Source organism: Panthera leo, chromosome B4, assembly GCF_018350215.1.
Source record: "Panthera leo isolate Ple1 chromosome B4, P.leo_Ple1_pat1.1, whole genome shotgun sequence".
In the NCBI taxonomy this organism is placed as follows: domain Eukaryota; kingdom Metazoa; phylum Chordata; class Mammalia; order Carnivora; family Felidae; genus Panthera; species Panthera leo.
In genome coordinates this window covers 88,982,290-89,007,698 of record NC_056685.1, presented here as the reverse complement: position 1 = coordinate 89,007,698, position 25,409 = coordinate 88,982,290, and the positions used below count along the sequence as shown (strand labels likewise).

Below are 25,409 nucleotides of genomic sequence, written 5' to 3'. Positions count from 1 at the left end.
ACATTTTCCTTATGTAAACCTTATGTAAACTCTGGGCACTTTGGACACAGGCTTTGAGAGGTCAGTCCGCCATCTTCCAGGTGTTGGCCGCACCGAAATAAATTCCTTTCTTGTTTCACCACCTCTCAGTCTCTCAGTCTTTTGATTTTGTTAGTGGCAAGTGGCTGACCCTGGTCTTCTCGGACCCCCAGAGCCAGAAGCTCTTGCACCCCAACACTGCGGCTACAATATTACACGTGTGTGTTAGACATTTAAATTATAAGGTTTAGTACATTAAATATTTAAACTGAGGACACAAGACACTTGGAATCATAAAATGAAAGCCCTATAATCTTGAGAATTCCAGCATCAACTAAAATGGAAAAGACTGATGTAGAATCCTTTTCTTTCGATGAAAAATGGGTTGGAATTTGACACATACCCTGTGCCTCAAATCTAGTATGTACTTCTCATTGCATTTATTTAAAAAAAAGAAAGAAAAAAGGTGCCGGGTAGGGGGAAGAACAACGAAGGAAGGTGAGAGGCCTTAATCTGTGCAAGGAAGCTTTTTGACAGTCTGATTAAGATGTTAGTTACTAAGCACTGTAACTGCTTAGAAGTCGTAATACTGTATTGCAGAATGTAATTGTTTAAATAAAACACTCTTTCAGAAGGATTCTCAGTATAACACATTCTTTTTAAAATTTTTTTTAATGTTTTTATTTTATTTTTGATAGAATGACAGAGCATGAGAAGGGGGAGGGGCAGAGAGGGGGATAAAGAATCCAAAGCAGGCTCCTGCCGTTAGCACAGAGCGCAATGTGGGGCCGGAACCCACGAACTGCAAGATCATGACCTGAGCCAAAGTCAGCGCTTAACCGACTGAGCCACCTAGGCACCCTGGTATAACACATTCTTCTTTTTTTTTTGGCCACTTCATAACACTTACTGCTTTTAGAAGACAGTCTTATTTGTAGTTCATAAGTGCCAAGCATAACTAAATCTCAAATCTCAGAGAGAAAATGAAAATTCCAAGCAGGCGCCTGGGAGCATTTGGCTTCATTAATTAGCAGGGTGTCCTTAAAGGCATCTACACATAAAGTTCTTATCAAACAGCCGTCCTCAGGGATCCATGCAATGGAAATTTTATTAATCCCAATCATTTTGGGAGGAAAATGAAGCCAGGCTAAATTAGCTAACTTAGTCTCCAAAGTCAATCTATGTCAACCCCAAGATTAGAATTCAGAAGCTGGCAGTCATCTTGATCCCAACACCCTTCTTTCCTTCCATCAAAGTGTCTATTAATAATGCCAGCAGAAGGATATACACACACACTTTGTCAACCCAAGATCTCTAAATAGATTGCTTTTTTAAAAAGTATTCCAGGTGGCATCATGGAGAATGTGGCGCTCCCAAGAGGTTTTCAATTTGGGAGCTTTTTACATATCTTTTCTGCCTTATTTCTCTTTGTTCAATGTTTTGTTCAGAGACCCAGACCTCTTTGTAGTCCGTCTCAAAGGAATGAATTTTCATTTTCACTACAGGGATATATATATATATTTCAAATACTTAAAATGCCTACAAGCTAAAATAAATACTTAGCCATAAATAAATAAATAAATAAATAAATAAATAAATAAATAAATAAATAAATATCCTCTTTGAGGCTCAGAGAAAAATCTTCTGATATGTGGTGGCAAATATCTTGGGCTCTTTCGGAATGACTTTTCAACCTTGCCTTGGGCATGTTTCTTTGTTACAGAAGAATGCATTAGCTCCTGGTTCGTGGGAGGCTCACAAGCCAGCCAAGAAAGCTTTCCTCAGCAGTCCTCTGAGGTGGAGTTTTCAAGGAAGGGCTTGAAACAATAAACAGTGTCTTCCCTCTCATCGGCTCTAAAAAATAATTAGTTGTGTATTTTAACATTTTAAAGAGAGAAGTGGTTCAAAGATATGCAAAGGCCAGGGTGGATATCTGTGTGCATTTGCAACTCCATTTTCCAAATCCCACACAAGATGCTTGGTGGCCTCTGGGTTTGTGCTAGCACAGCTTCCATTCTCTACTTAAATTTGTTAGGCAAACCGGAACTACAGTTCGGAAGGAAGAAACAAAGGTGAATGGAGTATCAGCTAATGAATACTTAGCAGTAATCACTGTGTATGAACACACAGCTGAACAGGTGGTGTTGACACATATAACATTAAAGCTAAATGAAAGATCAGATCTTAAAGAGGCACGCCCAAAGGAACATATCCCAACATTAAAGCTTAAGGCACAAAGCCATTTGGGTTTCCCATTCTGCAACCCATATGGACAGTCTGGAAAGCTCAAATGAGTTTTTACCAGTGTCCATAAGAACATGCAGTGTGACTTTTACCTATGAGTTTTATCTACTAGATCACATTTCGCCCTTCCTTCCCCCACCTGCTCTGCACATCTTTCCCTACAGCAGCTGTCAGGTGGGGAATTGATGGGCCCTGGGGACTGAAGCTGGGTTTAGATTTTGGAGCATTCATTAACTGTGTGATCCTCAGGCTAATCATTCTGAGCCACAGTTCCCATTTGTTACACTGGGATTAGGAATACCTGCCTCACAGGGCTGCTGTAAGAAATGAATGGGGTAACATGCTTGCCTCCTAAGAAGGGTTGTATAAATCTTCATTTTCTCAGTTCTTGCCTAATGTTAACGGAAACTCAGGATGGATTACCTCTTGACTCTGGCTAGCCATGTGTGTCACTGATGTATAGGGAGTGTGATAATCAATTACACATAATTAAGAATCAATTTTATGTGGATTTATCACGACCGTCTGTGTTCATCTTTGTTAGAATCTGCTTACTGAGGACGGTAAGCTCTTTGTTTTCTAAAATGCTGAGCATAATGCTGCAAAGCAAAGAGATATTAACATAGGACAGAAAACTGCAGCATAACCTTTTGCGAATTTGGTATTAGGGGACAGGCTTAACACTTTAACCCACTGTTTTATGGTGAGCCCTTTAGCAGACTGTTGAAGGTTGACTTTGGTTGGAGTGCTCCCTCTGACTCTCTCGGTCACCATCTTTCTTCTCTTTTTGCATTTCCACCTCTCCACTAATCCAATGGCAGCCCTGTTCACATCTACTATTGATCTGGTTTTCTTAGGGGAAGTTACCTTCCTTTTTCTTTTCTTCTACAAAGCAATATATATCTATTATAAGGAAAAACCATACATATGTACATATACATACAGCTGTAACAACCATCTCTAATTACCATTGATATCAGCCCCCATCTCCACATTTACTCTGAGAGGCGGACCATCCCCTCTCCATCCCTACTCCACTGACGATGAAGGGGGGATGACACCACCAGGTGACACTAATAAGGAACATTTATTAAGTGTTTACTATATTCCAGGTGTTGTTCTGAACGCCTTATGTGTATCCCAGCCTTACTTTTCCTCGTAGCACTTACACCTGCCATACTATACATTTGTTTACTGTTTCTCCTCACCAGAATATAAGTGCTTTGATAGGAAGCATGTAGTTTATTTTTATTCTCACCTGTATATCCCCAGTATATCCCAAAGAGCCTGGCACTGGAGTAGGCACTTTATTTAAAAAAATTTTTTGTTGTTTATTTTTGAGAAAGAGAGAGACACAGAAACTGAAGCAGGCTCCAGGCTCTGAGCTGTCAGCACAAAGCCTGATGCAGGGCTTGAACTCACGAACCATGAGATCATGACCTGAGCTGAAGTTGGATGCTTAACTGAGTCACCCAGTTAAGCCCCATGTAGTAGGCATTTTAAAAATGTTTACTGAATAAATCAATCAGTCTTCATAATGATGTGGGTGAGCCTCATCCAATCTGGTGAGGACCTCACTACTACAGGAGGGCTGAGAAAGAGAATTTGCTCTCTCTGCCTGTCTTCGAGATGAGACACAATCATCTTCTTTGGACTTGAACTTGGGCTAGAACTTACACTATCATTGGGTCTTCTGATTCTCAGACTTTCAGAGTTGACTAGAACTATACCCTCGCTCTCTGGCTTGCTGTTTCATGTCTGCAAATCATGGGACTTCTCAGCCTCTGTACCGCATGAGTCAATTCCTTATAATCAGTCTTTCAATCTCTCTCCTCTCTAAATCTTCTACCAGGTCTTTCTCTGAAGAACCCATGCTAATACAGATTCCCAGATTGACTAAGTGAGCTTGGATTCAAACAGATGTTTGCTGACTACTGGTACAATCCACTTTTGCTTTGTTCTAGCACAGCCTTCTCCCTGTTTTTAGAACCTACTTAGTTCTCTTTCAAATGTGAAATGCAAAAGGAAGTTAATTAGTGGATTAGACTCAGGGAGTCTGAGGATCTTGGTTTACCCTTTCACTTTTTAGCCCAATGAATCCATCTGTTAGATCATTTAAATGAACACTTCTAGGGGTGCCTCGGTGGCTCAGCTGGTTAAGCGTCCGACTTTGGCTCAGGTCATGGTTTCATGGTTCGTGGGTTCGAGCCTCGCATCGGGCTCTGTGCCCACAGGCTCAGAGCCTGGAGCGTGCTTCAGATTGATTCTGTGTATTTCTCTCTCTCTGCCCCTCCCCTGCTCATGCTTTGTCTCTCTCTCTCTGTCTCTCAAAAATAAATAAATGTTAAAAAAAGATTTTTTTTTAAATTAATACTTCTAAGAAGTACAGGTTGCCATTGAGGCACATGTTCAATTTTTTACCTATCTTTTTGTTGAAGCAACATTAATGCCACTGACTCTAAAAGTACAAATGAGCAAGTAATAAACTGCTTAGTGCTGTGTGTTGTTAGGGAGGTGTTAACATTTAGAGATTTTTGTTAGAAAATGGTTGTCCCCAAACTACAATAATAGAGATAAAATGACTGGAAGGCCAGACCTGGACTTGACATTCTACTCGATTACTTATTGCACAACCTGGGTCAAGCCTCTCTGAGCCTTAGTCTCCTTATCTGTAAAATGGGGGAAATGATAGTTAATTACCTCAGACAGATGCTATAAGGATCACATTACTTAATGCAAGTAATGTGCTTATTAGCACAATAACCAGCACATTCTTACTGAGCCTGTGGTAAATGTTGGCTACTCTGACAGGCGTGGCTAGTTACCTATAAATCTCTCTCCCCCTGTCTCAAAGAAACAGAACCTCTGATCTGTAACTGGTTAGCAATGAGCTGGCCACCTACAAGGCTGTAACTCCCTGATTTCCCTAGGGCCGCTGGAATCCCGTTCTAAGTTCTGGCCAATGAAACATTACATGAAAATTTCACATGGGACTTTCATGAACTCTCCTTAAGAGACAGGAGGCCTGCCTGCCCTCTTTTCCTTTCTCCATTCTGTTCGTGTTTCCTTTCTCCATTTCAGGAACACCTATGCAACAGCTGGGGCTCTAGCAACTACTGTAAATATAAGGACTAAGGTTACAATCAGATTTCTCAGAACAGTGGGTCAGGAGAAGCCGGATTCTTGGATGGCTTTATGTAACCTCCATGCCAACACAAGGCTGCCAACCTCGGACTGACTTCTTTTATGTGAGAGAGATTATAAACTTCTAATTTGCTTCCACCATTATTTTGAGTATCTCTGTTCCTCAAGGCCAAACTAATCCTGACTGCTTTGGCTGGCCCTTGTGGTGGTGTAAGAATCCAAATGGAGGCTCAAAGCCATTTTGAAGCCATGTTTCTGCAAATAAAGGCAAGGTTGAGGAAAAAAATATGGAAAAGGAGATGCATGTCCTCAAAGCCTTTGCTCCCCTTCCAGAAAGCACCATCTCTCTGCCCCCTCCCCGCTCAGAAGTCCAGGCATTTATGCCAGATGCACACAACCTGTACTCAAAGGATCTGATAAAACATGGTTCATTCTAAGCTATAAATGATCATAAGGCATCTCTTTCTACTCTTTCTGGGTGTCCGTATTTTATTTAAGACAAACTCTTCCCACAGGATGTTTGGAATAACCAAGAGGCCTCTGGGAGAAATATTGTTGGGAATCAAAGTCCACAAACAAGGCTGCAGCTCACCACTAAGGTAGACTGTAATTTCAAATTAAGCTGGTATAAGGAGGTTAAGGTACTTCTCAAAATATTTTTGACACCCAGGGAATATCAAGAAATGAAAAAAAGGGAGGAGTGAAGATTTGTCTGAAAAGGCACTTAAACAGCAACCTCAATTTCTTAAGGCTATGTATTTTATACTTGTCGCTTCACTGATCATTATTATACCATCAGTTGTACAAAATTCCATGCACGATGCAACTCAGAAGGTCATCTGTGCATGACCAGTCAGTGGCTGCACATGGACCCTCAACCACATTCCCCCAATTCCTGGCCCACTGTACAAACACTCCTCACCTTTTCTTTATGAATGTAAACTGAGTATGTATAATGAATAGATTTTATCAGAACAAGACAGAAATTGTGTATCTGAATTTAAAGTGCAGGAGAGACCAAACATCCTTCTTCTTTTATAGTAAACACTGTGGGTGTGTATGTGTGCGTGCGTGTGTAAGTAACGTGAAGGTCTTTTCCTATGGAACAAGACCTCTGATCTTGGATGAGCACGCTCTCTGCTTAAGATAAAATTTTTTCACAAGAGTTCAAAGTGATCTACAGACTACCTAATTAAAACCTCATCTCCTCTACCCCTTAGGTCCTTAACTGACTTTGAGAGGTTAAACGACCCTGACAGGGTCATTCAAACTCCAGTGGTCTTTTCTAGAACCTGGCTCCTTCAGGCTTTCAGACTGACAATGATGAGAGTTTTGAGGAGTCCGCTTACTTGATTCATCTACACAGAGTCTGATAAATGTCTAAGTACCTTTGACAGTCTGAGCCCAGGAGAAATTTCACCATACACATCCTTCACGGAGAAAAAAATTTTCACAGCATTCTACTGGTTTTCCTCCTGTTCAACAATTAAGCTTGTCTTTGCCATGGTTGCTTTGATTAGTACTACTTGTTTCACACCATCATCAGCAGGCACCTGTCTATGATGTGACGACCAGCAGATTTATTTTTTAAAGTATTAGAGAATGATTTATATTTCTAGGTAAAACAACATCCAAGCAAAGGGAACCACAAGGAAAGTGTCACAAAGCTCTCATCTTAAAACAGTTCAATGAAAGACGATAGAGTTTCTTCTTTGGATAGCTCAGAGGCATGATGCTCACTAACCTTTTAAACGTTAAATCTAAATTCTGAATTCTAAATATAGAAATGGTTGGCTAACTTAGGTTATCAGAAATTAACAAATCACACAAAGCGTGGGCTAATAAATGGCCTTTATCATCAAAAACTCCCTTTCATTAGGAATTTGTTAGAGGATATGACCTTATAAAGAGGCTTTTGCAAGCAAAGTTAAAAGTTCCTTAAGGAGGAACTAACAAATAGAAATTGTCAATTTAATTCCTAAGTACAGGCGTAGCAAATGTGCCATTAAAAATACAAATTTATCACACATGTACAAAAAAATTGGAAAGCAAATTTTATAAGACTATCACTCACTTTATGAAAGCTTAAAACTACAGTGTCTTTCAATTAGCAAGTATCAATGGAGCATTAAAAACAATTTACGAAATTGTATTTCACACACATGGCTTTTTAAGAACAAATGCAACCTGTAAATCAAGAAACATGTTAGTAATGTTTCAGGTTTGATTTGCCTATAAATAAAAATTCAAATAATCTTGTGCAAAAATGCAAATATCTATAGCTAGAACAAATTAATATTATTCACTTCTCATTATGTGATTCTCTCTTATAAAATAAAAACTCATCGACTTCCTCCAGAAGGAATTTTTATTTAATAATGAAAGATCATTGCCCATGTGGGCCACCGGACCAGCAGCTTTGCATTCTAAACCCAATCTCCTCATCTAGCTTGAAGCCCAGCACCACCAAGATGCTGGCTTACCACTCTTCCCTCATGGACCCTGACACCAAACTCATTGGCAACATGGCACTGTTGCCTATTAGAAGTCAGTTCAAATGACCTGCCCCTGGAGACACAAATGATACAGAATTTGTGGATGAAGCCATCTATGACTTCAAGGCCAAGGTGTTTCTCAAGAATGAATGAATGAATGAATTCATTAAGAATGAAGCTGACAGAACCTTGATATATACAATCTCTACATTTCTGAGTGTCTAAAGAAACTCCAAAATTGCAACTCCAAAGGCCAAGGTGAGAAAGTAATGTATCTGCTGGGAATCACTAATTTCCCCGTTCCTGGAGAGCCTGATTTTCCACTTAATGCAATTTATGCCAAATCTGCAAACAAACAGGAAGCTGAGGTGATGAGGGCCTACTTATAGCAGCTGAGACAAGAGATTGGGCTGAGACTTTGTGAGAAAGTTTTTGACCCTCAGCACGTGGTGGACTTGCTTTGTGAAGAGACAATTTATGAACAAGAGTCTTTCAGGACCTGAAGAGTAAAAGGAGCCTGGGAAGACCCAGTTTTTCCACAGCCTTGGGCAGCATTTTACAGCAAGAGGTACACAGTAATTTGCCTTTATTTCATAAAGTTTTATACAGAAGACAGAAGAGAGCATGTCTTCACTCGAAGAGCTCTTTATCAAGAATTTGGGTAGGGGAGGGAAGAATGAATTGCCAAAGGGTGATTTGAAATTTTCTGTGGTATTAAGCTGGTGCTTAATAAGAACAGGTAATAATAAAGGAACTTCTAATATTCCTTGTAAAAAAAAAAAAGATCATTAAGCGTAAAAAATTTTACACAGACATATGACTAACTCCAACTTGCAACCTCATTGTTTTTTTTAAATAAAATAGCTTTAAATTGTTTAATTTCTTATGATTATATACAGCAACCTGAATAAAATTTAAATTCAAAAAAGCAAATTATTGCCAAGAAGGAAAACCGATACCTCCCCAAAAGTAATTTTAATATATTAGGTCATTAACCAAACAATTTAACTGAAATGGGAATAAAAATTAAAGTAACAGAATAAAAGCAACTCTAAATTGCTCAAATCCTGGGATGGCTAATGCAAGAATGGTAACAATTTGGGATCCCTCAGGGGCTCGGTCGGTGAAGCGTTCGACTCTTCCATTCGGCTCAAGTCATGATCTCATCGTTCTTGGGAGAAAGCCCTATGTTGGGCTCTGTGCTGACAGCATGGAGCCTGCTTGGGATTCTCCTTCCCTCTCTCTCTGCCCCTCCTCCACTCACACTCACGAGTTCTCTCTCAAAATAAATAAATGAGCATTTAAAAAAAATGGCAACAATTTAAATCAAAATATTCTGGCATTAAATATACGTATAGATCACATATAATCCAACTAGTTACAAACATAATCTTACAGGGACATCTAAACTCTAGTTTCTTAAAGTGTGCTAACTGCATATACATATTTACTTGAACACAGTCTCCCCAATGGAAAGAGTAGCCTAAGACCGTAGTAGTGTGCATCTATCCACTTGGATCAACATTTCAACCAGAGAAGCATCCATCAACACCCTAGCTTGGAATGAATTCGAATCAGAGCACTGTTTCTGCAAACCAAAATTCCCAAGCAAAGATTCTTTCAAAAGAAGAAAGATTATGTGCTTACCGTATAGAGTTCATTAAGAACCTTCATCAAATCCTCATGAAGCTGGAATGCAATCTCTTTGCTCTACAATTAAGAAAAAATTAAGAGTCTTTAAAAACGTAACAGAAACTTGTTTCCAAATTATTTACATCTTAAAAAGTCCACTGACTGAAAATAAAACAATGTATATAATACAAGAGAAGGCCAGCATAGCCCGACTGTAAGAAACAGTTTTGACCAAACTGCCCTTTGTTTTCAATTAAAGTATAGTTGACACACAATGTTACATTACTTTTAGGTGTACAATATAGTGATTCAACATCTCTAAAGGTTATGCTATGCTCACCACAAGTGTAGCCGCCATCTGTCACCTCACAATGCTATTACAACACCACTGACTACATTCCCTATTTGTATCTTTCATTCCCCACAACTTATTCATTCCATAACTGGAAGCCAGTATCTCCCACTCACCTTTACCCATTTTGCCCATCTCCTTCCTGTCTCCCAGGTGGCAACCACCAGTTCTCTGTATTTATGGGTCCATTTCTGCTTTTTGTTTGATTCTTTTGCTTCTTAGATTCCAGATACAAGTGAAATCATAAGGTATGTGTCTTTCTTTGTCTGACTTAATTTACTTCGCATAACACTCTCTTGGTCCATCCATATTGTTGCAAATAGCAAGATCTGATCCTTTTTATGGTTTAGTAATATTCCAGCACACACACACACACCTCCCACATCTTTACCCATTCATCTATCAATGGACACTTGGGTTGCTTCCGCATCTTGGCTACTGTAAATGATGCTACGATAAACACAGAGGTGCGTATGTCTTTTCAAATGAGTGCTTTCATTTTCTTTGGGCAAATAACCAGTAGTGGAATTACCAGATCATATGATAATTCTATTTTTAATTTTTTGTAAGGTTTTAGTTTTAAGTAATCTCTACATGCCACGTGGGGCTCTAACTCATGACCCCAAGATCAAGAGTTGCATGCACCACCTACTGAGTCAGCCAGGTGCCCCTCCACTTTTAATATTTTGAGGAACCTCCACATTGCTTTCCTCATTAGCTATACCAATTAGTATTTCCACCAACAGTGCACACCTTCTTCCACATCTTGTTAACAGTTATTATTGTCTGTTTGATTCTAGTTAAATGGCCTTTCTAAGTACTAGATGTGTGCACCAATTGTCACCATAGGCTGGACAGAGGCAAATAAGTAGAGAGTCTGAATGGCTCTTGTAAACCATCTGAATCAGACTTTATCAAGAAGAGAGAGGAAAAAGTAAGCCGGGTGAAGCATCGTGCTTGCTCAGAAGTTGAGTTGCAAAACTAACATCACTAAAAAAGATGAGTTCCAGCATCCTGACAGAGATGTCACAGAGAAATCTTGCAGTGTGAGTCCCAAAAAGCTAAGTTAGAAATCAAAACAGAAATTAACTCTCCCTTTCCAAGGGAACTATGTGACTAACTACAATTTTAGCGTTAAGAAAGCATTTTCAGGGGGTGCCTAAGTGGCTCAGTTGGTTGAGTGTCCGACTGTGTCAAGTCATGTCTGTCAGTTGGTGGGTTCAAGCCCTGCATCAGGCTCTGTGGACAACTCAGAGCCTGGAGCCAGCTTTGGATTCTCTATCTCCTTCTCTCTCTGCCCCTCCCCTGCTCATGCTCTCTCTCTCTCAAAAATAAATATTAAAAAATTAAAAAAAAAATAAAAGAAAGCATTTTCAAAGCAGTGCAATGGTAAGGCCACTTACAGTCCATATACCTTTGCTCCTGCATTTTTTAGGTTTTTATTTGAATTCTAGTTAGTTAACATGCAGTATAATATTAGTTTCAGGTGTACAATTCAGTGAATGATTCAACACTTCCATACATCACCCTGTGCTCATCTGCACTTATTATTTTCATGACAATGAAAAAGAGTTCTCCTTTTCCACTCAATTGGTAAATAACCAGCATTTAAAATAGTCTTCCCTAGGCTAATTCTAAGAGTTTGATATAGGAGTTTTTGAATCTTTTTTTTCCCTAGCAAAATCTACAAGCTATTTTAAAGGCATTCATGTATCCAAATTACTTTTCATCCTGTTTTGAGTTCATTATGTAGTCTGCTACAGAGAATGGAAAAAAACGTAGTGTGGCTTAACCTACAGTTTGAATCAAGAACGACCACACCCACTGGATCATTTATGTGTCTCCCACTGGACTGCCAGCATCAGGGGTAAGGGCCACATCTTTATCAGCTCTGTGACTCTGTTGTCCTGCACGGTGCTTGGCAACCAGGCTAGGACTAGGGGGAGGCAGAGGAGGCACCAACGGTTTGGTATTTAAGGTGACATTCCCTCCCCCACTAGACCAGGTCCTGCTGGGGCACATGGGAAGCTTCCAATGAACACTTGCTAAATGAATCTGTAAAGAAGCTGAAATACTGCATCTGAGTAAGAGCTGAATTAGTTACCACATCTGCTGAAGGTTGGCCACTGGGGAGAGGATGGAAAGGAAAGGCCCACAGGCCACTTGTAAGGAAATATTAGGACTTAGATGAAATACAGCCCGTCTGCAAATGCAAGGTCACTGGGTCAGGCTTCCCTCAAAAAAGGCCAAATGTGATGAAGCAAAATCTCCGAAAGATAAAACAGTGTGGGAAGATGACATCAGAGCAGTACCTGAACTTGGAGAAATGCAAATTCATTATTAGCAGCCTTTGTCACTAGGTCTTTTTACGTGATACAGTACTGCTGTTTATCAAGTTCTGCCAGCTTCTAAAATCTTTAAATTGGAGTTAGAGACTTTATGTTTTGCTGTGTCCCTGATATGTGAAGAGGTGGGTTAAGAGTCACTCAAGAGTGAAAGGCAAGCCACAAGTGAGCAAATGAAGCCACCTGAAACTCGTTTTATTTTCCCCAAGTCTTGGTTATTCTGACTTGTATACATTACACTGGAATCTCCTAGGACTTCCGTTTGGTATTATTTTAATATCAAATTTCACTCAAGGATCTGGGTCACCGATTCAGAACCCTCTAATGGGATCAAAGGCCACAAACAGACTCTGCTCAGCTGACCACATTTCAGGTAGGAGGTCCAAAAATAAAGTATTTCTTGGCAAAGGCTCAGGACAATAACAACAGAAAGTCCCTTTGGTCTGATTGGCCCCGAACAAGAATATTTAGAATCAGATTAAAGACTGAAATTTGGGGTGATAGGAGTCCTCCCAAGCTATCCTAGGTCATGTATCTTAGAACAAGCAAGAAGATTCTTTGTGTATTTCACATTTTACAAGATTTCAGGTGGTGAGGTAGAAGAAATCTGGCATCACAAAATGTGCTCTCCCAAGCATACTCTTAGGTTTCTCTTTCACCTTTTCCCAGAGGCCCTGAAATATAAAAAATTTGTCTGAGAGGTAGTATTGCATAACACTTAAAAGCAAGGGCTCTGGAGTCAGAACGCCTGGGTCTTAAGTTTCAAAGACTTTGGATTCCCTTGAGCCTCAGTTTCCAGATCTGTAAAATGAATATAGTCATTGCACCTATCTCATAGGGTTGATGAGAGCATTAATCAGATGACACGCACATTGCATTAAGAACGATATCTAACACACAGTAAACTCTCCTTAAATATTACAATTATTTCTTTCCCAGACACTATTTGTAATGGCAACTTCCTTAAGCGTAAAGGCCACGTCATATTTCTCCTTCTTTTGGTCTCTAAGGAGACTTGCTGCATTGACTTTCATGTAGAAAGAGCTGGGCAGACACTGGTTGATTTGATTTTGATGTCCCTCTGCCGTGGTTATTAGATCCCTCCAAATGGCATCTCATTTGAAAGGGTCCCAAGCATTGTGCTCCAGCCATACTCCCTTCCCCATATGTACGTTAAGTAACCTTACCTTTCCGTATTCCATTTTCATGGAAGTCCTACCACTAGTAACACACGATGAATTAACAAAACATCTGCTAATGGGGTGTCTGGGTGGCTCAGGTGATTAAGTATCTGACTCTTGACTTCAGCTCAGGTCATGATCTTGCAGTTTGTGAGTCTGAGCCCCGTGTCGGGCTCTGTGCTGACAGCGCAGAGGCTACTTGGGATTCTCTCTCTCTTTCTGCCCCTCACCCACTCATGTCCTGTCTCTCTCAAAATAATTAAATAAACTTAAAAAAATGTAATGTGTGCTAGGTACCACCCCTTCCCCCAAAATAAAACATCCACTGGCAAATGGACATTTCCTCAAGGTAACATGAAAAGATATATACAAATCATGAAAGAGGCCCTTAAGGATCCTGGTTCCCATGGGGAATTTTAGATTTTTCTCAAAAGTTGGCGGGGAGTGTCTTTCAGGTCGGTAAACCCCTGGCTATACCCATGACACATCACTAAAGTTGCTACCTGTTGGTTTCAAATCTTTTCGGTCTAGTAAATAACTTCAAAATTAACTACTGTCTTCCCACCATGACTTCTTTAGTCAGCAAAGATGGTTAAAGAACTGGACTGTGCTCTGAAGCCCAAGTTCATGTGACTAATGAGTGAAGCATGGATACATGGGCTGGACCCAACATCAAGTCCTTGTCTTGAGTGCTGGGGTCATGGTGCTTGTGCTTATGGCATGTTAACAGTGATTGGATCACCTCATGTTAGCCCCACTTCAACTTTAAGCATGTCTCCAGATTATTATACAAACAGTGAATAACAATCCTTTCTTCAAAATACTACCCTGGACCCCAAAAGAAATCATCTTAAGCCGCCTGCTGTGGCACACAGTTAGTGCAGTGGCAATGTTAGACTAATGAACTGAAACCCTCCAATTAGAAAATACTTGGATTTTCAAAGCCCATAAAAATTCAATAGGTTAAATATGCCTCTGGTTTCTTTTTCATTAGAAATTTGAAAACAATGAAGCAGACCCTTGATCCTTGAACAAGAACTACTAGGAAAAATGATACCTTAGTATTAAGAAAAGCAATCAGTGTTCCCTTACAAGAGGAAAGAATGACTTTATATAAAAGGATATACATTTGAAATCAGGTATTTTCTACATTACTTGAGATTGGTGGATTAAAATTACTTTTGCGCAGGGCAGGGGAGTCGCTTCATCTGCTTCAGGTACGAAGTTGGGAACATGAAGAATTGGTTCCCACCCTCCACCGCCCCCCCCCCCCCCATTAATACGAGTCTATGTAAGTTCCAGTGATGGTAAAACTTCCCATACATTACAACGAAATCCTGATGTTCTTACCCAAGGGGATGGAAAATGGTTACAGCTTCAATACAGTTGACATTTACTGACTGTCTCTGATGTGTAGAATACCTGAATGTCTCTGATGTGTGCAGAATGTCTCTGATGTGTGCCTCTGTGAGTAGAATATCAAGGCTATTTCTTTTCTGTTTGTCACTTTGATGTTTCAGATACATCAAACATGAGTTCAAGCCAGCCCCAAGTGTTTACCTTTTTCCATATAAAAATTGAGTATATTGAAGAATATTAAAAAATAGAGAACAGAGGTACACACCTACCACCATTATAATTTCATTTCCTTCAAGTTTATTTATCTAAACATAGGTCTGCAGTGTAATCGTTCTGTAATAATGACGTATCTTTTTCTACTCTTTTTTCCAATTACCATACACTTCTCCATGTACTTACATACTTTCAGAACCATCATTATTGGATTCATAATAACTACCCAGTGAATGTATATTAACCATTCTTCTATTATGGTTGCCAATATTTCCACTATTTTTCACTAATCATTCCATCATTTATTTAGTCATTCAATTTCACCAATCTGCTTTAAGCACTCTGAACTATTATCAAAAATGCTGGTCTAAGGGCATAGCTTGCATTTTACATTGTTTCCTTAAGATCAATTCCCAGACATGAAATTAGTAGGATAAAAGTATTGACACTTCTAAGCCTCTTGATACATATGAGAATATTATTTTCTAAAAAGGTTCTGATGAATTTATAGTTCTTTCAGGGCAACAGTGTCACTCAAGTCAGAATCTGGGGTTCATCCAGGATTCATTTCATCTCTCTAAAGGAGAAGTCACCAATCCTATCTATCCTGGCTGATCTAATCTTCTGCATGCCATTAGAATTAAAAAAAAAAAAAAATCTAGTTATGTCCGTTCTCTGATTAAAGCCTTCCAAAGGCTTGCTATGTATTTGCAGGATAGAGTTCAAAATTCTTCAATTTCTCATAACCTCCTCTGCCTAACTAGTCTACTTCGCCTTCCACAAATTTCAAACTACATCCTTCAGCCTGGCCATAAACTGCCACCTCACGTGTCCTGCTTTCAATCACATCCCCGTACTTTTCCCAGGCTGGCCCCTCTGCCAGGACTCTCCTTCCTTTTTGTACCTGGTAGAGTCCTATCTGCTACTTTGAAAACTTTCTTGTAACTTTGTCTTGTCTCCCAAAGAAAGAAATTATGTCCCGCCTTCTCTGTTATTTCAGAATACATTTTTCACCACTCCCAGGCAGTATAATTTAGTGGTTAAGGGTTCATACTCTAAAATCAAACTGCCTATTGTCAAACGTGGTATAGTCTGTGCGTAAATAAAGTAATTTTGTGAGACCTCAGTTTTTCCAATGACAAAATGGAGACACAAGTACTCTCTATGTTAAGAGTTTTATTGCGATGGTCCTTATTAATACTTAACACAAAACGCGGCATATGGTGAGTGGTAAGCTGATGCTACCCAACTAATATTACACCTATCACATTTCTTTCTCTCCTCAGAGTTTCTTTGAGAACAGAGATTATGTGCTCTAGGACCTGCTTGGGTGCCTGTCACTCCATAGGTTCTAGATATGCATTTGTTGAATGGGCCCAGACCTGAGTGAATAAAGCACGACTTCTGCCCTCCACAGCTTAAAATCTCATGGAAGAGCCAGACATGCCCAAACAGCTTTCTATGCAGAGCACTGTAATCAGCACTACACTGTGTGGTCCCTGGCCAGGATCTCTATTCCTGGAGGCCTGCAGTCTTGCTCCCTGGAAACTCCCAGAAATGAGAGAGAGAAAGGCAGCACAAAGAGCATAATTAATACAATCACAGGTGAATACACTGAGCGATCAATCAAGTGATCTATGTGGTTGGATTAAATGACCAATTCAGAGGGCTTCTGGGCTCACACAGAGGCATTTTTAAAGTAAATCTATTGTGATGACCAGAATCCTGACCTTATGCTGAGTCAGAGTGGGAATAAGAGAGAAAGAGGAAAACCAGATTAAATATTTAATAAGAAGGTTTTAAATGTTTTTAGTGTCTCACGCTTGGTGAGTTTTAGATATAAATTTTGGTTAAAAGGGTCAACCCATATTTCCACAGTATGTGTGCTTTTAAGTTTCCAAAGCTCATGTTCATATGTATTTACAATAATAGATTCTCTTGAGTCACGAAAACTCTGAAGACAGAGGCAACAGCATCCTGTGAAACACCTAATGCAGAAAGCTGGGATGGTCTTAATGTCCTGAACCAAGCTTCTGGATAACATTTATGGTGTTTCTCTACATTCCCTTCTATCCATTAAGCAACATGGTTTTGTATTTATGACAATGCACAACTAAGTATCAGTGCATGGAATTAGCCTCATTCCTGAGAAAATCAATCAGTGTTCTCTGAGACAAAACTCCATGCCATTAGAAAATGTGGGAAAATAAGAATCATAGACGTACAGGAGAAAGAACTTCCATTGTGGAACAAGACAAAACTGAATCTTAAAGGAAGTATCTGGAACATCTCCCAAAATACTTACTAATAAATTGCTAGGCAAATGTGGCATTTGCCATCCAGGTGAAAAAGGCCTGCTATTGCTACGTTGAGCCCATATGCTGATAACTTGAAAGGTGCAAAGTTGGGGCGCCTGGAACGCTCAGTCGGTTGAGGTTCAACTTTGGCTCAGGTCATGATCTCATGATTCATGGGTCTGGGCCCCACATAGGGCTTGCTGCTTTCTACCCAGAGCCCACTTCGGATCCTCTGTCCCCCCTCTCTCTGCCCCTCCCCCGCTTGCGTTCTCTCAAAAATCAATAAAAACATTAAAAAAAAATTGGAAGATGCCAAGTCATGTATACCAAAGTCACTTATAACCTCCCAGGTATAAACGCACCAGAACAGACATGTGAAGTAACCCAAGACTGAAATTTAAAATCCTACAGGGAATAAAAGAGATGTGACCACTATTTTCATTTTCAGCTTGCATTTCCTTAACTCTTCAAGAAACACAGTTTTTTGTGCTAGGGTTATTTCTCTACTCAAAATGGTGACAAATTAGACATACCTTTTCAGTGTCACTAAATGAATAATCACTCAGGCATAAGTCCTCAGTAGCTGATATAAACAAACCCACCCAATTAAAATCAGAATGTGTTATGAAATTTTGGTTCAGACTGTAATATAATTAACTTTTTTAAAATGTAAGAAACGTACTTCCAGACCATTTTTTCTTTTTAAAAATGTTTATCTTTGAGAGAGAGACAGGGACAGGGAGAGAGACAGAGAGAGAGACAGAGACAGAGACAGAGACAGAATGAGCGGGGAGAGGGGCAGAGAGAGAGGGAGACATACAATCCAAAAGCAGGCTCCAGGCTCTGAGCTGTCAGCACAGAGCCCGATGTGGGTGGGGCTTGAACTCAGGAACCACAGGATCATGACCTGAGCCGAAGCTGGACGCTCAACTGACTAAACCACCCAGGTGCCCCTCCAGACCATTTTTCAATATGCTGCTTTACAAAAATTTACTAACTCAAACTTTATTAACATTTCTTATTGTTAGCATAATAACAGATATCCTATAGTACATGAACCTGAGTCTACAAATTTCTCACTGAAGCCAACTGTCTTTCTCTCCTATGGCAAATGTGGTGTGCAGGGATCCTAAGCCACACTGCCTCTCTGTGTGACCAAAAGCTTAGGTCTATGACACAGGTGGCCAGGTTATGAGCATATTCTGTGTTGAAACAAATTAGACCACACTGTGTAGAGAACCCATGATCTTAGTCTTAATAGCACTGTGGTAAGAAAAATCCAGACTATTTACAAAAATAAATCAATTAAGTAGATTTGCTCAATTTATAAGTAATCTATTGAATTAGTAAGCAAAAGGTCGAGATTCTCTGATACTAATAAAAAGTTCAATCATTCTTGTACTCACTCATTCTATGAGATTTTATGAGTGCCTTCTAAGTGCCAAGGTTAGAAACACAGCCTTACAGTTTAGCGAGACAGATAAACAATTTCAATCCAATCTGACTTATGCTTAGTCAAACAATCTAAACCAAGTAAAATCTCTATATACAGCTCTTGAAGCAAACTCAAAATTTAATAAACTAATCAATCTTCAAGAATTTAACCTAAATCATAAACCAGGGCTGCTTGGGTGGCTCAGTCAGTTGAGTGCCCGCTTCTTGATTTCAGCTCAGGTCATGATTCCAGGGTTGTGGGACTGAGCCGTGGGCCAGGTTCCGCACTAAGTGCGGAAGCCTTCTTGGGATTCTCTCTCCCCCCTGTTAATACCTTTTACTTCTCTGAACTGTTTGCTCATCTGTACAATGGAGAATATTACAATATCCAGTTGACTCTTGAACAACATGGGTTTGAGCTACCCGGGTCCACCTACACGCAGGGTTTGTTAAAAATAAGTATGGTACAGCAAGTGCATTTTCTTTTCCACATGACTTATTTTTTAAAATATTTCTTAAAATATTTATTTTTGAAAGAATAAAATGGGCGAAGGAGGATCTGAAGCAGGGTCTGCGCTGACAGCAGTGAGCCTGATGCGGGGCTCGAAATCACAACGAGGTCATGACTTGAGCCAAAGTCGGAGGCTCAACCGACTGAACCACCCAGGCACCCCTTATGACTTTTTAAGTAATATTTTCTTTTCTCTAGCTCACTTTATTGTAAGAATACAGTATATAATACATATAACATATGTGTTAATGACTGTTTATGTTATCAGTAAGACTTCTGGTCAACAGTAGACAATAGTTAATTTTTTTTTCTTTTTAATTTTTTATTTGGGGGGGTGGGGCAGGGAGGGGCAGAGAGAGAGACAGAGCCAGAGAATCCCAAAGCAGGCTCCACAGCGTCACCGCAGAGCCCTATGCGGGGCTTGAACTCACAAACTGTGAGATCATGACCTGAGCCAAAATCAAGAGTCAGAGCCAGGTGCCCCTGTTAGTAGTTAAGTTTTAGGGGAGTCAGAAGGTATAAGCAGATTTGCAACTGTGCAGGAGGTTGGCACCCCAACCCTCACATTGTTCAAGGGTCAACTGTGTACTCCTTAGGGTTCTTACAAGGATTAAATTGTTAGGTGCGTAACAGAGTATCTGGCACATACTAAGAACTCCGTGAATATAGGCTCTGTCATGATGCTATTATCAGCTCAAGGTCATTCCTTGTTTCATCATGAGGTCATCCTCCATTTTTTGAAATGCTGATGCGACAGTGTATTCATACTGACTTTCAACTCAGTATGTCTCAGATGGTCCCTTCAACATATTTCAAGACTTTCTAGAATACTTCAATTTTGTTTGAGGTACTACAGCAGGAAGGATAAAGTCCATTCCAAAGCCACAACAAAGCAAAACTCTTAACTGTAAGCTCCCCCTTGCTGACTTCAGACTGTAGTAACTGCTAGATAGTCCTCCTTAGATTAAGGAACCTGTCTCCACCTACGTTCTATTAATTGGTCTTAACTCCTGTAGACTTAGAGAGCTAGACAATGCAAACCATCTTCTATACGACAGGTCTTCAAATACGTGAAGACAGCTACTCTCTCCTAGCAAAAGCTGACTTTCTTTGTACTAAGTATCCCCAGTGTCTTTATTCCTTACATGACACAGTTTAAGGATATGAGAGCACATTCTCCTTGCCACGCCCCCATCGTTGCCTTGCAGCTGGAAGTACCATAGAGATTCTTTCTTTATATTTCAAGGAGTGGAGGCTAAAATATTGAAAGGATTATCAAGAAGTAACACACACCTCCCAGTGACTTGCAACCACCCCGTTCTGTGGAGACAGTCCAAACCCATGTCTACGTGGTTACAATAAGCCCAGGAATCCTGGAATCATTGTTAGATTCTTTTTCTTTTCCAACAGGGTAAAGAGGCATCAGTTAAAAGAGTAGAAGCCTTAAGAAAATCTGACTAGGACAGATCTTTTGTAAAACCACCACCACCACAAAGCATTTAGTTAATTCTCAATCTATATAAATGCAAGCTTTATGAAGACAGTAGAAACATGGAACTACTCTCTGGTCATAATTCACAAAACAGAAAAAATTACCAGCCAGATTACTAATGCAATAGCTTTCTCACTAGTTTCCTTAAGACCAGTTTGTTCTCATTTCAATTGACTCTTCGTAGTGCTTTCAACAAACAAAGCTGATTATGTCATATCCCTGATTAAAAAGCTCTCTTGAGGGGCGCCTGGGTGGCTCGGTCGGTTAAGTGTCCGACTTTGGCTCAGGTCATGATCTCACGGTCCGTGAGTTCGAGCCCCGCGTCGGGCTCTGTGCTGACTGCTCAGAGCCTGGAGCGTGTTTCAGATTCTGTGTCTCCCTCTCTCTCTGCCCCTCCCCTGTTCGTGCTCTGTCTCTGTCTCAAAAATAAATAAACGTTAAAAAAATTAAAAAAAAAAAAAATCTCTCTTGGCTTCTTTAGTTGCTTAAATGACCACCTACCAATTCCTCAAACAGAAAATTCTTGCACTTCCACCCCCTGCACCCCCACCAAATATGCCTTTCTAAATCTCAGCCAGCGTTACCCCATTATGTATGCTTCACCATCCTACAGGCTACATTCCTGAGCTTGGCCAGCTGTATAACTGATGGGAGTTTTAGGTCGAGGCAAAAAAGGAGGCCCTAACCTATCTTCACAGCTCACTGCTGTTAGGAGTCAGGTAGACAGGGCCACCAGGAGTCCCACCTACCATCATCTTCCCCTACAGCCATTTCCTAGATACGTGCTAGGCTTGATCAGAATCCCAGGACCTTGTCCTTTACTGTTCTCTCTGTATAAAAGAATACACTTCCCCTAATTCTTCTGTAAAACCCAAGTTTAAGACAATGATCAAATGCCACTTCAAAGACTCTGTGGAGCCTTTCTCCATTTTCTTTTAATCTGTTTTTAATGTTTATTTATTTTTGACAGAGACAGAGCGTGAGTGGGCGAGGGGCAGAAAGAGAGGGAGACACAGAATCTAAAGCAGGCTCCAGGCTCTGAGCTGTCAGCACAGAGCCCGACGTGGGGCTCGAACTCATGGACTAGGAGATCATGACCTGAGCCGAAGTTGGATGCTCAACCAACTGAGCCACCCAGGCGCTCCCATTTTCCTAGGCAGTATGTCTTACAATCCCCCCTGTGCTATGGCAGTTTTAGGTCCTTTCTCTGTAAGAGCAGTTACTGGTTTGTAACGTAATTTTTATCTCTACACTTCCTTTTCTTATTAGGTTATAAGCTCCTTTGGGGTACTGAGGATTTGGGCCTTACTCCCTTTTGTAATCTCAGAATGCACCCTTGTGCCTGTCACATAATGATAATACATGTTTGTTGAATGAAAAACAGAATGTCCACTTTGTTTTGAAAAGGAAGCTGATTTCAGTAAAGTTTCAGAAAAAAATGAAGAGAAAGAAAAGTGAAAGTTACAATGGATTTGTTATGATTATTTTCAGTGGAATTATAAGACCTTGCCAAATAATAAAATATTATTTTATTAGACCCCTGCAATCTCCATCTTAAGAGCTAAAGAGATGAAATTTTTGTGGGCATGTTTATTCAAGCCAGTGCACTAAGCCAAATAGGATTCTTGTTCACTTAAAACTATCAAAGTTTAAAAAGTAAAATGGCGCACGTATTTATTTACTATCAATTATTAAACATTACTGTTTTTTTCAATGTAAATAGTTCATATATTCAGTGTCAAAATTTATTATTTTCATAACTTTCTAAGGTTCATCTGACAATGTATTTAAGTTGGTAAAATACCTGCTTGTCTCTAACTACTTTTCTAATAATTTTTTCCTTTCAGATTTTAAATATTTTATAGTGTTTATTTTTGAGAGCACGCGCGCGAGAGAGAGGGAGAGACGGAGAGAGGGACAGAGAGAGAGAGCACAAGCAGGGGAGGGGCAGAGAAAGAGGGAGACACAGAATCTGAAGCAGGCTCCAGGCTTTGAGCTGTCAGCACAGAGCCCGACATGGGACTTGAACTCATGAACCATGGGATCATGACCTGAGTTGAAGTAGGCTGCTTAACTGACTGAGCCACCCAGGCACTCCCTTTGATTCAGATTTTAAAAGCACTGAAATCGATCTGACAGCCACAGTCAGTATCTGTTTGCAAGTGCGTATTTTTGGGTTGCTATAATTCAAGGTATCACAAGTGTTTCTTAATTCAAATATTTACTCTATGTGCAATACCCCCCAATATGGCATTTCTTGCAGCTGCTAGAAATCTTTTAGAATCCTACCATGTGAAATTAAATACAGTCTTCAAATGGTAAGAAGGCTTGGCTAGCAACCAGAATACGGTTTTCAGGTTGCTTTAGACTTCGTTGATCTCAACTGCAGACACCTCGACATATGGTAGGAATGTTCTCTCCTCATCAGTTCTTTTCTTAAGGCTGCAATTTCCTCCTTGGATGAGGAGAATGGTACGGATTCAGTGTCTACAGCTCTTTGAAGATGGGTTTTATTAAGTGCTGATCTTTTATAAATAAATGAACCTAAACAAACCTGGTACTGAATGGTATTTTTTATCCTTCTTTATGGGAGGTGAGAGGCTGGGTGTCTTTTGACTTACTCCATGTTAATTTAATTAAGAGTTTTGTAAGCCCTGTAATTGAAAAATCAAATTACACATTTCTTTAAACAACAACAAAAAAAGTGTTTGGGAGAATGGAGGACTCAGTAAGAATCAAGTATTCTCAACTTGGGCCAATTCTCTCTGACCAGGGACATCTGTTAATATCCGAATACATTTTTGGTTGTCACAACTGGTAAGGGGCTACTGGCATTTAATGCAGAAAGAAATCCAATCATCCAATTCTTGTTCTCTAATAAGTAAGGTATCATTTTTTTCCCTGGCTGCTTCCTATAATCTTGCTAGTTTTCAATCTGATTATGATGCATCTGTGTATTGACTTCTAAAGATTCATCCAGTTTTGGGGCACTTGCGGGGCTCAGTTGTTTAAGTGTCTGACTTCGGCTCAGGTCATGATCTCACGGCTTGTGGGTTCAAGCACCCCGTTGGGCTCTGTGCTGACAGCTCAGGGCCTGGAGCCTGCTTTGGATTCTGTGCCTCCCTCTCTCTCTGCCCCTCCCTCTCTCCCCGTCCTCCAAAACCAAACAAACAAACAAACAAACAAACAAAAGATTCATCCAGTTTGGATTTTGCTAAGCTTCTTGAATATGTAGGTTTATCTCATTTGCCATGTTTGGGAAGTTTTCTTGCAATTGTTTTTTCAAATATTTTCTCTGCACAAACTCTTTTCTCCTCTCCTTCAGGGACTGTGCTGTCTACTGATACAGCTGTCAGACTTTTGGTATTGTCCCAAAGGTCCATGAGGCAATGATCATTTTCTATTTCAAATTTTTCTTTGTTGTTCAGATTGGACAACTTCTATAAATCAGTCTTCAAGATTAACAGAAATTAATCTGACTTTTCCCTATGTTATTTCCATTCTGCTATTGAACCCATTTAGTGAGTTTTTTTATTTTGGTTACTTCCTATCTTTCCCTTCACTTCAAGAGTGTTTGTTCGTACTTCTTGGCACATTTTTATCATGGTTGCTTTAAAAATGTTTGGTAGGTAATTCCAACATTTGCATCAATTCAGAATCATCTGTTGATGGTCTTTTCCCATGTGAATTGAAGTTTTCATGGTTCTTTATATGCTGAGTAATTTTGGATTGTATTCTGGATATTTTGAATATGATATTATGAGATTTGGAGTCTTGTTTAAACCACATGCAAAATATCGATATTGTTGTTTTATCAAGACATCAAGCTGGTTCAATTCAGGATGCAAATTCTGACCAGCCTTCACGGTTGTGGTTTCAACATCAGGTCTTTTTCAAGCATCTTTGTAACACTATTTGGATCTGTCCTGTACATGCATCATCCAAAGTTCAGTCTGGAATCCAGGCAGTGGTCTATCCCTTAGCTCAGTTTTCAAAATCTTTGGTAGGTATACTCCTCAAAATCAGACTCAAGCCTATTCAGCTCAGAGATGAACTGAGGAGTTCATAAAGAACTTTATAGGGGGCACCTGGCTGGCCCAGTTGGTGAAGCATGGGACCTCTTGACAGTGGGGTTGTGAGTTCGAGCCCCATGTTTGGTGTAGAGATTATTTAAAAATAAAATCTTAAAAAACAAAAAGAGAAAACTTTATGAGTTTTTTTAATCTTCACCCGTCTATAATCTCCCTGGTCCTTTTTGGTTCTTTGGGAAACCCTTTTCAGTCATCTAACCAGAAAGCTGGTACTTTACTTATTCCACTCTGCCACAAACTTCCCATGACTGATTTTCCTCTGAGTTCTCACTCCTGGGAAGTAGACTGCACATAATAGTGCTACTTAAATCCAGCTGTCAATACTGGATCTTTTTGAAATGTCTTGAAATTTCTGTTATGTAGGTGACATTCACCTCTGGTTTCTAACATAAATGTAAATATTCATTATCTACTCACTCAATAAAAATTAACTGAGCATCTAGTACGTATTAGTATTTCAATGAATGATACAAGGACACTTCCCTCAGGAACTTACATTTAAATTGAGGGGAGGTGTGCCTGGGTGGCTCAGTTGGTTAAGCGTCCAACTTTGATTCAGGTCGTGAGTTCAAGTCCTGCGTCGGGCTCTGTGTCGACAGCT

At 39.9% G+C, this 25,409-nt stretch overlaps 1 protein-coding gene and 1 pseudogene across 6 annotated transcripts in view; one reads left to right on the top strand and one right to left on the bottom strand.

Moving 5' to 3' along the window:
* The window catches only part of SRGAP1 (SLIT-ROBO Rho GTPase activating protein 1), a 282,321-nt gene that overhangs the window by 106,486 nt on the left and 150,426 nt on the right, over window positions 1-25,409 (bottom strand). For all 6 annotated transcript variants that reach the window (XR_006204927.1, XM_042947058.1, XM_042947053.1 and 3 more), the window contains exon 4: window positions 9,549-9,611. Coding sequence is in view for 5 of the 6 variants with exons in the window: in XM_042947058.1 (XP_042802992.1) it covers window positions 9,549-9,611 (63 nt within the window). In the remaining variant the exon portion in view is untranslated. The remainder of the gene's footprint in view (window positions 1-9,548; window positions 9,612-25,409) is intronic.
* Window positions 7,878-8,411, top strand: LOC122224772 (annotated as a pseudogene).